The sequence below is a fragment of the Silurus meridionalis genome, chromosome 7 (genome assembly GCF_014805685.1).
Source record: "Silurus meridionalis isolate SWU-2019-XX chromosome 7, ASM1480568v1, whole genome shotgun sequence".
NCBI lineage: Eukaryota > Metazoa > Chordata > Actinopteri > Siluriformes > Siluridae > Silurus > Silurus meridionalis.
Window position 1 is genome coordinate 971,393 of NC_060890.1, and position 13,109 is coordinate 984,501.

The window sequence follows — 13,109 nt, forward strand, 5'->3', positions numbered from 1 at the left end:
TCATGACCATGAACTCCAGGAGCTGAATCCTGCATCTAATCATTTAGGAACTTAGCAGGTAAGACGCTTCCTACATGCTTTTATTCTACACCTATTCTTTATGTCAGGTCAAGAAGCTGTTATTGTCATTTCAAACATATTTATCTGAAGCAATACACAGTGAAATGAGACAACGTTCCTCCAGAACCCTGGTGCTACATAAAACAACAGAGCTACATCACGCAACATAGAGCTACATCACACAACATAGAGCTACATCACACAACATAGAGCTACATTACACAACATAGAGCTACATCACACAACATAGAGCTACATCACACAACATAGAGCTACATCACACAGCATAGAGCTACATCGCACAACAAAGAGCTACATCGCACAACAAAGAGCTACATCGCACAGCATAGAGCTACATCTCACAGCATAGAGCTACATCTCACAGCATAGAGCTACATCACACAGCATAGAGCTGCATCACACAGCATAGAGCTGCATCACACAGCATAGAGCTGCATCACACAGCATAGAGCTACATCACACAGCATAGAGCTGCATCACACAGCATAGAGCTACATCACACAGCATAGAGCTACATCACACAGCATAGAGCTACATAACACAACATAGAGCTACATCACACAACAGAGCTACATCACATAACATAGAGCTACATCACACCGCATAGAGCTACATCACACCGCATAGAGCTACATCTCACAGCATAGAGCTACATAACACAACATAGAGCTACATAACACAACATAGAGCTACATAACACAACATAGAGCTACATCTTACAGCATAGAGCTACATAACACAACATAGAGCTACATCACACAGCATAGAGCTACATAACATAACATAGAGCTACATCACACAACATAGAGCTACATAACACAACATAGAGCTACATCACACAACATAGCGCTACATCACACAACATAGCTACATCACACAGCATAGAGCTACATCACACAACATAGCGCTACATCACACAACATAGAGCTTCATAACACAACATAGAGCTACATCGCACAACATAGAGCTACATCACAGGAAAAATCAGGATATTTACAGTACAAAGTGTTGAAATGTACACAAATGTTGTGAAGTGGTTCACGAGCGGAGGGTGGAGGAGAACAGAGCGAGCGGTAAGACTACACCTGTAACTGATGAAACTAATCAGTGTGCTCTGTTCCAGTCCGACGCCAATAAAGAGGAAAAAGATACCAGCCTTGGGGAGAGAAACGAAGCAGAGGAGAGCAGAAGGGTCTCCGAACGCTGACAGCACGGGCAGATGCCAAGAGAAAGGCAGTCCGAGTCCGAGAGTGGGTTCGTGTGAACACTGAGATTTGTTACAGTGGTCAACAAAATGGTAAAACCGGTTCATTTATTTAGAAACATATACACACACATGTGGGTCCCCTGGTGGTCTAGTGGTTAGGATGCTGCGTCCCGGGTTCGATACCCGGTCAGGGAACCAACCTCACCCACTCTTAGTGCCGGTCCCAAGCCCAGATAAATGGGGAGGGTTGCGTTAGGAAGGGCATCCAGCGTAAAAACATGTGCCAAATCAAACATGCGGAGGATCCGCTGTGGCGCCCCCTAATGGGAGAAGCCGAAAGAAAGTTTATACACACACGTATATGTATACAGTTACTCCATGCAACAATAAAATATATAAAGTAATAGTTATTCATCTTGTTACTTCAAGCTTATAGTATATTTAGCTGTAAATCGAGGCACAAAAATACTTTGAGTCTCATTGAATAAAACTATTTTATTAGATTGTTTTCTGTAATTGTGTTGAGAATTAAAATGATTCTGTAATGAGATCAGAAAAGTTTCTTTCTTGCAGGTGAGAAGAAACTCTGCCTACTGCATGTTTACTACATTGTGAAAGTAAAATCTGACTGTAAATGTGTGTAATAGTGTTGCATGTTGCCTTTTTTACTTTTTGTACAACAAATGTACTGCTTTTGTCATATATTCAGCCATGTGACTGCAGAACTTCCAACTTTACTACAGTATTAATCTCATTAATGTGTTGTGTGTTGGACAAATAATAAATAAAAAAAATCTATTCTTTTTAATTGATTATTTATATTTATTGCAGGTTAATCTGATTAAATTCACATTCTTGTGTTTTTAAGCAACACCTGAACATTCTGAAGTGAGCATTAGATTTGACACAGAACACAATCTTCTATAAAGAATTAACTACATATGTCACTGACGACTCTGAAACCATCTCACATCCAAAACTGAGCCTCTTCCTACATAAATTAACACAAAGTAGCAAACTGATAGCAATAATGATCATTCTTTAAGTTACAAACTATAAAAAAGCTTTTATAAAAAGGTAAATAATCTGTACTCTAACGAGCCTTTAGTTATTTATGAATATCATCTGAACAAAATGCACATTTTTTTATGCCTGTTTAAAAGATAAACCCTTTTTAGTGAAGTAATTTACATTTTATTGAAATTCATTTAAATGAAATGTAATTAAAATAACTAAAATTGTAAACATCAAGTCTATAATGCAGTTACATCTCTCTCTCTCTCTCTCTCTCTCTCTCTCTCTCTCTCTCTCTCAAGTAATTACCCATTTAAGGGTAAATCAGTAAATCACTGATTCTTTACTAAATTTACTACCAGTAATTATCATGCAGTTCAGCTTCAAATCACACTGGTGCCACCTAGTGGGGCAATTGGGAAACTACATTACATCTGCATAAAACAACAAATTGTGTTCTATTCATTTAAAAGTAAAATATATTTTGCGGCTCTAAACACATTTTATTTGGTGGGAGAGGAACCGAACTGGAGACGAGTACCAGTGTAATACTGTATGTATTTATGTGTATATTTATATATGTTATTTATTACATCTCTTTCTTCACATTATAGAGTCCAAACTCTCTAAACAAGTGCAATTCATCTCATTTCTCTATAAACATGTGCAATATATTTATCACTAATATAAATACACACACACACACACACACACACACACACTAATAAATGGGGTCTTCTTCCTGAAATATGGCGTCATCCTACATTTTACAAATCCCACCCGTATTCCGCCAATCCGTCCCATTTTTGCTCCTAGCTACAAATATTAGTGCGGATTAGCCGAACTGCTAGCAATCATCCATTATTTATAAAGGATAGAAATAATCTCTTTGTAGAGCAGAAAATTAGTGTTTTTGGTGACGTTAAAATAAAGAAAATGAAGTAATAAAATGCGATAATCTGCACAAAAGGACCCTTTAGGTATCTATGAATGTCGCCTGATTAAAAAACTACGCACGTGCCCTTTTTAATGCCTGTTCAAAATAATATCACACTTTTGTAGCGGGAAATAATTTATATTACAATGAAATAAAATTTGTTAAAATAGAGATACATTTATATAAATAATAATAATAATAATGATAATAATAATAATAATAATAATAATAATAATATAAAGTGTAGTTATAGAGATACATGCGAAGTAAAACTACAATGATCAAAAACCTGCTTCATGAAAATGTCTAAATATAAAATAGTAAATTCTTAAGAATAAAGTCTAAATGTAATTAATGAATGTTATATCATATGAATGAAATGATATTTGAATTGACATGAATTATATTTGCATTAACACACATAATGTAGATCATCAAAAAGCAAAAAATATATTCTAAAAGTATGGGGCCCAACATCCTGACTTGCATAACCATATTAAAATTATTCATTTCATCGGTGCATATTACATAAGTGATTATAAAGTGTTTTTCAACAACATTCCGAGAACATATAACATTTCAAATAAAATATCAAAAAATTTATAAACATAGTAACATATAGCAAGAATGAATTATTACAGACGAACCACTAGGGGGCGACATTTCTGAAGGTGAGCATGGACGAGGTTTAGAAGTTTGTTTTTATTCTCTTTAGGTTTCCATGTCCAGGGTCCATCTGATCCTCTCACTGTCCAGCTGGGAGACTCAGTGATGTTGCCCTGTTTTGTAGAAACTCCTCTACCAATGGAAGAACTGGAAGTGGAGTGGAAAAGAACTGACTCTGGATCTCTAGTGCACTTGTGGCAGAATGGAGAAAGTCGACCAGAGTCTCAGAACCAGTTTTATCATGAAAGAGCTCATTTCTTCACTGAGGAGGTTGCTCATGGAAACTTCTCTCTACTGCTTACAAATGTGACTCGGGAAGATGCATTTATTTTATATATAATGTTATTTATTATCTCCTTCTTCACAATATAGAGTTCAAACATTATAAACAAGTGCACTTCATCTCCATTCTCTATAAACATGTGCAATATATTTATCACTAATATAAATAACACATCACACACACTAATAAATGGGGTCTTCTTCCTGAAATATGGCGTCATCCTACAGTTTACAAATCCCACCCGCATTCCGCCAATCCGTCCCGTTTTGCTCCTAGCTACAAATATTAGCGCGGATTAGCCAAACTGCTAGCAATCATCCATTATTTATAAAAGACAGAAATAATCTCTTTGTGGAGCAGAAAATTCGTGTTTTGAGTGTCGCTAAAATAAAGAAAATGAAGTAATAATGTGCGACAATCTGAACAAAAGGACCCTTTAGGTATTTATGAATGTCGCCTGATTAAAAAACTACACACGTGCCCTTTTTAATGCCTGTTCAAAATAATATCACACTTTTATAGCGGGAATTAATTCATATTACAGTGGAACCCGGTTATCTCGACCTCGGTTACCTCGACAACCCTATTAAGTCGACGTTTTTGAAGTGGAACCGCCAAATTCTCGCTTTTTCTAAGCATTTTTTATCGGTTATGTCTTTTTTTATGTCGCCGAACCCTGATATCTCGAACACAAGGGGGGAAAAATTTGCCATTTAACGTTGGTTATCTCGGTGCAGCCGCAAAAGAACTCGCGGAAGTGGCGGAATAATCAAGTCTTACAGCTGCTCCAGGTGTTGTATTGTATACTGGTGTTAGGCGTGGTGCGGAGGCGGAAGCCGGAGTAACGGCAAACAGAAACTTTATTTAACGAAGGCAGAGCCAACACAAAATACCCGCGTAGATCGGGATAATCCGCAAACGGCAGTCCAATAATAACATCAACGGTGCGTTATCGAGGAAGCGCGGCACACAGGAAGCGACGGGGAAGCGTCGAAAGTCCGGGTGTGCTGGGGAAGGAAAACGCAGCCGTGGAGTGAGCGAGGAGTCCGGGAGGAGACGTTTTGCAGCATACACACGACCACGCATGAACACATATAATAACGGACCCCGAGAGTGGGTGAGTGAGCGGTTAGTATGGGAGCCGGGAGTGAGTGAGTAACGCGCTTCAGCTGTGCATGATTTGCGCTGCGAGCTTGTTAGCGCGCGGAGGCAATGACAGCCTCTGAAGGAGGCGTGGCAGGTGGATTCCTGACAACTGGTGAATCTCTGCTGTTAGTTAGTGCACATATGCCTTTTGTTGTTAAATGTTATGCGATGAATGGGAGGCAAAAGCCACGCTTGGCGGCACGGAACGTGGGATGACCATCCAAAAGCATAGAATGAACACGGCAGGATCGGGGGGAATCCGCGGTGCGCTTTGGGAAGAAAAGAGCAGCTGTTGAGAGAGTGCCGGTGGGAAGACACGTACCGGGATACGCATGAGCGATAACAACGACCGCCGTGAACCAACATATACCAACAATAACGGACAGTGAGAGTGTGGAAGTTTAAATAGGAGCTGGTGATGATGATAAACGAGCTCCATATGTGCACGATTGAAGCGGAGCTTCAGAGAAAGCGGCCGAGAAAGCACCTGACACGCTGAAGGGGGCTGAAGGGGGCGTGGCAGGTGGATTCCTGACAGATAAACATGTACTGTATGTATTTTTATAGCATGCCTTTATCAAACAAACCGCGGCAACGCTGTTGTGTAAAAAACCCCTTCAAAAACACGTGCATGCACATTCTCATTTATTAACGCACATCATGTACATAAAGAAATTTCAAGCACGTTAATATACTGCCGCCATTTTGATTTTTGTTTATCTCGATCATCGGTTACCTCGATGCTTTTTGGCGACCCCCTAGGACATCGACATAACCGGGTTCCACTGTATAATAAAATAAAATGAATTAAAATAGAGATTAATTTATATAAATATGAATAATAATAATAATAATAATAATAATAATAATAATAAAAATGTAAAGAGGAGTTATAGAGATACAAACGAATTAAGACTACAATGATGGAAATCCTGCTTCATGAAAATGTCTAAATATAAAACAGTAAAGTCTAAAGTGTTAAGAATAAAGTCTAAATTTAATGAATGAATGTTATATCATATGAATGAAATTATATTTGCATTAACACACTATTAAGTAGATCATCAAAAAGCAAAAAGAATATAATCTAAAAGTATTGGGCCCAAAATCCTGACTTGCAAAACCATATTAAAATTATTCATGTCATCGGTGCATAAGTGATAATGAAGTGTTTGTTAACAACAATCCGAGAACATATAACATTTCAATTAAAATATTGAAAAATGTGATAAACAGAATTATTACAGAACAACCACAAGGGGGCGACATTTCTGAAGGTGAGCATGGACGAGGTTTTCGTACCAAATAATGTCGTGCAGGATTTGTTCAATTATTATGAAATAAGTAGAAAATATCTTTAGAAAATTTAATATTAATTGTAAAATATACACACACACACTTATATACACATCTGTATTACACAAATAGGGTCAAACAAATGTAAATTATTTAATTAATTTTTTTTTCCATTTATTTAATTTGATTTAATTTACTCAATTTAAACAATATAATAAATAGTTTATTGCATTAATTTGATTTATTCCATTTTATTTTAATATTAGATTTTTTTAATTTAAAAACCAAGCAGGCATTTTATATTAAATTGTTTTCAAAATATTTAAATTGTTCACAAATGTTAATAATAATAAAGTTTGTTAATAAAAAATAACTGGCAATTTTATGTTTTGCATTTCTTCCCCCAAACTGTACCAAAATTGAACTGAACCGTGACTAAAAAAACTAATTTTGTGAGTTTTGTGTAGCGTTACACCTCTAGTGCTCGTGGTTTTTTTGGTCTGTGCTGGAAGTTTTAATGCCAAACCATGATTAGCAAGGATCGATCTACCCATGACTTTTCTGTATTTCCAAACACCACTGCTGTAAACCTTTTTATCTCAACAGAACAATCGCTGGAACATCGAGTCTCCATGGCTTATGATTGACCACCTCAAGTATCATCTGAACTTCCCTTTACAATAATTGTCTTGCCTTATAACAGTTTTTCTGTTGTGTATATTAGCGGTCCAGCAGCTTTTCTCCATCCTACTTCAGGTTATTTGCTGATCTGCCATGAATTTCTTTTCCAGTTTTCACTGCTGATTCTGGATACATAAGGAAACATCTTCACACACACACACACATCTCATCTTCACCAATGTGCACTTTCTAATCCTCTGCATTTAATCAGGCTTTGATTAAAGGTTCTGTGGTTACACTCTGTCATAAAGTCTAATGTGTACATCTTTGTATATTTACTCTGATTTCCTGCAGTGAGCTCATCCAGGCTTTGCCCCGTCTTGGTAGGAGCAAATAGTTCCATTTATGTAGAGTGAGAACGAGTTAGTGGAGATGTCAGAGGTGAACTGGGAGGACGACAGAAGAAACAATGAGGAAAACTAACTCTGTTTTTTGGAGCCCAAGACAGAGGAAGGAATGGGAAAGACAGACAAGCAGGGGGCTCCTGTACAGTCATTCCCTCACAGCTGATTCATGCTTGAAAAGCTCCTGGAAGGCCTGCAGATCATCTGTGGAGGCCATGTTTGTAGTGGACAGAGACTGAAATGTGTTGGACTGAAGCAGCTTCTGGATTACCTGCCAGGATTTTCCTGCTCTTGTACTTCCTTGGTGGTATCTGAGTCTTCCCTAATTCCAGGTTTTGGCAACACTATAGAGCCCAGAATGAGTGTGTAGAAGCAGAAGACTTGTGTGTGTGTGTGTGTGTGTGTGTGTGTGTGTGTGTGTGTGTGTGTGTGTGTGTGTGTGTATTTGTTTTTGCTTGAACATGCCTCTGCTGTCACACTCTCCTAACACACCTTTGTGAGTTCAGACATGTCTACAATAATAACTCATGAAGAGACGTCCAAATCTCCTTTTTCTTTTGTTCAATCTTTTACAGTAATTTAGTCATTTTTCCGTTGTGAAATTCCAGAGACAGAAATCTGTAGCAACTTGAGGACTTTAACCTGCAGTCTAAATTTACCAGACTTTAGAGTTTAAACTTGAGGTTTAGAAGTTTGTTTTTATTCTCTTTAGGCTTCCACGTGTCGGAACTCAGAACCCGTCTCTGAGCAGACACATCACGGGCGGATTCTTTGTTTCAGTTAATTCCCAATGTAACACTCTTAACTTCATCAAATTAAATGAAATGGACCTCAAAAGCCAATGAAGAATCTTCAGTCATGCAGCAAAAACTTCTTTATTCCAGACACGTTCTGATGAGCCCATAGAAGGTGGTCACTTCATCACATCAAAATGATCAAGCGCACACACACTTTGCACACACTCATTCTTATACCCTGGTGTTACATGACACCTTTACTTTTTTTCTATTTTCTTCACCCTAGTAAAGTCCCCTTCCTGGGATTCCATATTTGGGGTTTCCTGTTCCCCCATTACCCTTATTTACGGCTTTTTCTCTGTGTCACTTAAGAAAAGATTGTGTATACAACCTTCACCCCCTCTGGTACAGCCAGGCACCGCTTCCTCCTGCTCTCAGCTTTTTATCTTCCCTACATCTACTCTGTGTAAGTGTTTTGCTTTTATGATTTTATTTACTATCCCATTTTTATTAAATCAAGCTTTATTGTTTTACTTAAATTGTCTATTTGTATTTGTTTAACTACATTATTCTACGTGGTTATGTTAGTGTCCAGCTCATACTTCATTTCTATTATCTGTACTGACTGTTGCATAATGTGTTAGGCTTCACAACTATAACGTTTGTAAGCTTGTTACTTTTGTTGTTACATGCACATATTAATTATATGTTTTGAGTCATTGTGATTTCTGTTTATTTCTTTTATTCAGCTCCAACTCACAGACATCCTGGAACGTCTTTTAGGAGCATTCTTCACTAACAGCATCGTAAATCTCACCTCATCTCTGCACAATAAACATGCTTAAATCTGCCTTGTATGTTGTTCTTTCTTGTCTCTCCAACACTCTCATAACACCAGTCAGACTCTACTCTACTCTATTTATTAATATCTGATCGCTGTTATGTTAATTATACTTGCAGTACAGAGACTACATGAGACTGATTAAAACACATAGGTGAAATAGGTTTAATCACGCTGCTTCTATTGTATCTAAAAGGTTCTATACTAATTATTAGGTCAATTTGTTGAATAGATATTAGTTGGATTAAAACACACTCTAGATAAGGTTAGTCAGAACATTTTTCTCAACACATGTCCAGGGTCCATCTGGTCTTCTCACTGTCCAGCTGGGAGACTCAGTGATGTTGCCCTGTTTTGTAGAAACTCCTCTACCAATGGAAGAACTGGAAGTGGAGTGGAAAAGAACTGACTCTGGATCTCTAGTGCACTTGTGGCAGAATGGAGAAAGTCGACCAGAGTCTCAGAACCAGTTTTATCATGAAAGAGCTAATTTCTTCTCTGAGGAGGTTGCCTTAATCAGCCGCACTTTTCTTTGTGTTGTGCGTCTCACACTTACGGTATGATGGTGGGTTCGGTCACAATACACATAAAGACGCTTCAGAACGGCGTTTCCTTTAAGAAACAGAAAAATCAGTGCACCTGAATCACCATGTTCAAACACTCATAAAACATTTTTTTGTAAAGGTTTCTTTAAAGGTTTGCTCAATCTTTCACATAATTCTTCTTTACAGTGTCTCTGTCTCTGTCTGACTCTGTCTTTAGAGTGTCTCTGTCTGACTCTGTCTTTAGAGTGTCTGTGTCTGTCTCTGTCTCTCTCTGTCTTTGTCTGTCTCTGTCTGTCTCTGTCTTTAAAGTGAATGTGGAACATGATAAAAATGCACTGAGGGTTGGAGTGATTTTGCCTTCACTTTTCTCAAAAACTCCACAGTAAAATCACTAGAAATTTAAGACTATAAAAGACAGGGAGACTCTAAATACGAATTATTTGAAATATTGAACAAACCTATAAAGAAAAATTTTTTTATGAGTGTTTGATAATGGAACATGATTGAAAATGAGATTTAAAATGAATCTGCCTTTATTTTTCTCAAAAACTGTACAGTAAAATGACTTGAAATGTAATAGATTAATACACAGGGACACTGTCAATAAAAATTATTTGAAATATTGAGCAAACCTATAAAGGAAAATGTTTTATGAGTGTTTAAATGTGGAATATGATTGAAAATGCACTGTCTTTATATCTAAGTGCACGATTAGACGCGCAACACTAAACAAAGTGCTGCTGATTTTACCCGCAGTTAATAAATGGGGCCTTTTTTTTCCTGAAATATGGTGTCATCCTACAGTTTACAAATCCCACCCGCATTCCGCCAATCCGTCCCTTTTTTGCTCCTAGCTACAAATATTAGCGCGGATTAGCCGAACTGCTAGCAATAATCCATTATTTATAAAAGACAGAAATAATCTCTTTGTAGAGCAGAAAATTAGTGTTTTTGGTGACGTTAAAATAAAGAAAATGAAGTAATAATGTGCGATAATCTGCACAAAAGGACCCTTTAGGTAGATATGAATGTCGCCTGATTAAAAAACTACACGTGCCCTTTTTAATGCCTGTTCAAAATAATATCACACTTTTGTAGCGGGAATTAATTCATATTACAATGAAATAAAATGTATTGAAATAGAGATAAATGTATATAAATAACAATAATATAAAGAGGGATTATAGGGATACATGCGAGGTAAGATTATAATAATGGAAATCCTGCTACAGGAAAATAATATATGAAAAAAAAAATCATAAAATAGTAAAGTCTTAAGAATAAAGTTTAAATGTAAAAAGTCCACCCAAGTAATAAATGTAAATATATATCTTTTAAATGTATTACATTAACAATATTTTACATTCGAAGGTGTATTATTATTGGTTTTTATATATATATTTGACAGATGTTTGTAGAAGGATTGATTAGAGTTAATTGCCAGTCACGTGATGTAGAAAGTGAAAGTACAGTATTCCCGTTACAGACATGGAGGCTGCTGTACTGCTCTGGTTTCATCTGCTGCTGTCGGTGATCTTCTGTAACGGTAATGTTCACCATGATTGTGTTTATTAGTGCACTTTTGAATATACTCTGAGTTTTATGGAGCTGAAAGACAGTGTAGAATCTTATCTAAAGAAGCATGAGTTTTTTTTTCTTTATACATCAGAACTAATAGTTCAGATGTAAAACTTCCAGTCATCTAGAAATTATAAAGAAATGTTATTTCCAATTCTCAAATCATGCAATAAAACACCGGAGTGAATTGTGGCACTGGATTTACAAAAAAATACTAAAGGTGTGGTCCAGGAATGTAAGAGTATGCCAGGTGTATTAGCCTACCTGAACACCAGGGGGCGACAAATCAGCACTTTGAGATTCGATTTGGAAAAAAAAAATTACATACATAATCAAATGTTCACTATCAATATTATAAATCAAACCAAATCTATAAATGAGAAAATATGTATAGAAAGTGAGCGCGATCTCTCACTTCAATCAGGTGATGTGTATTTCTGTAATGTTCCTGCTTGTTCTGGATTGTAATATCTTACTTGGAAGAAAACTCTTTAGTGTGATTATTTTTTTGTAAAATCTCATGACTGGGTAAACCTCATGAATTATATTTGCATTAACACACTATAAAGTAGATCATCAAAAAGCAAAAAAGGAAAAAAAAAAAGAAAAAAAAGATCTAAAAGTATGGGGTCCAAAATCCAGTCTTGTATAACCATATTAAAATTGTTCATGTCGTCGGTGCATAAGTGATTATGAAGTGTGTTTTAACAACAATCCGAGAACATATAACATTTCAAATAAAATATTGAAAAATGTGATAAACATATAGTAAAATATAGTATGGATGAATTATTACAGAACAACCACAAGGGGGCGACATTTCTGAAGGTGAGCATGGACGAGGTTTTCGTACCAAATAATGTCGTGCAGGATTTGTTCAATTATTATGAAATAAGTAGAAAATATCTTTAGAAAATTTAATATTAATTGTAAAAAAATATATACACACACACACACACTTATATACACATCTGAATTACACAAATGGGGTCAAACAAATGTAAATTATTTATTATTTTATTCATTTTTCCCATTTATTTAATTTGATTTAATTTACTCAATTTAAAAACAATATAATAAAAAAATTATTGCATTATTTGATTTATTCCATTTTATTTAGATATTAATTTTTTTTATTTATAATACAAGCAGGCATTTTATATTATATTGTTTTAAAAATATGTAAATTGTTGTTCACAAATGTTAATAATAATAAAGTTTGTTAATAAAAAATAACTGTCAATTTTTTAACTGAACTGTGACTTAAAAAACTAATGTTGTTAGTTTTGTGTAGCGTTACACCCCTAGTGCTCGTGGTTTTTATGGTCTGTGCTGGAAGTTTTAATGTCAAACCATGATTAGCATGGATCCATCTACCCATGACTTTTTATTTCCGAACACCACTGCTGTAAACCTTTTTGTCTCAACAGAACCATCCCTAGCACATCGTGTCTTCGTAGCTAACCCCAACCCTAACCCTAACCCTCTAACCCTAACCCCAACCCTAACCCTAACCCCTAACCCTAGATTTCCTGCAGTGAGCTCATCCTGGCTTTGCCCCGTCTTGGTAGGAGCAAATAGTTCCATTTATGTAGAGTGAGAACGAGTTAGTGGAGATGTCAGAGGTGAACTGGGAGGATGACAGAAGAAACAATGAGGAAAACTAACTCTGTTTTTTGAAACCCAAGACAGAGAAAGGAATGGGAGAGACAGACAAGCAGGGGGCTCCTGTACAGTCATTCCCTCACAGCTG

General features: G+C 36.4%; 1 protein-coding gene and 1 long non-coding RNA gene across 7 annotated transcripts in view; both read left to right on the forward strand.

The window, feature by feature from the left end:
• The window catches only part of LOC124389265, a 111,034-nt gene that overhangs the window by 58,015 nt on the left and 39,910 nt on the right, over positions 1-13,109 (forward strand). For 2 of the 5 annotated variants that reach the window (XM_046854614.1, XM_046854616.1), the window contains exon 1: positions 11,228-11,324. The exons of the other annotated variants lie outside the window; for them this stretch is intronic. In XM_046854614.1, coding sequence (XP_046710570.1) covers positions 11,267-11,324 — 58 coding nt within the window. In that variant the 5' untranslated portion in view covers positions 11,228-11,266. Of the gene's footprint in view, positions 1-11,227; positions 11,325-13,109 lie in introns of those variants that run through there. 5 annotated transcript variants of the gene reach the window in all.
• On the forward strand, positions 5,053-9,242 carry LOC124389273. 2 transcript variants are annotated; one of them, XR_006926548.1, is made up of 3 exons: positions 5,053-5,305; positions 8,368-8,858; positions 9,142-9,242. It is a non-coding gene; the product is annotated as an uncharacterized LOC124389273 (long non-coding RNA). The 2 variants fall into 2 exon arrangements; XR_006926547.1 differs by lacking the exon at positions 5,053-5,305 and having other exon boundaries at positions 6,995-8,858.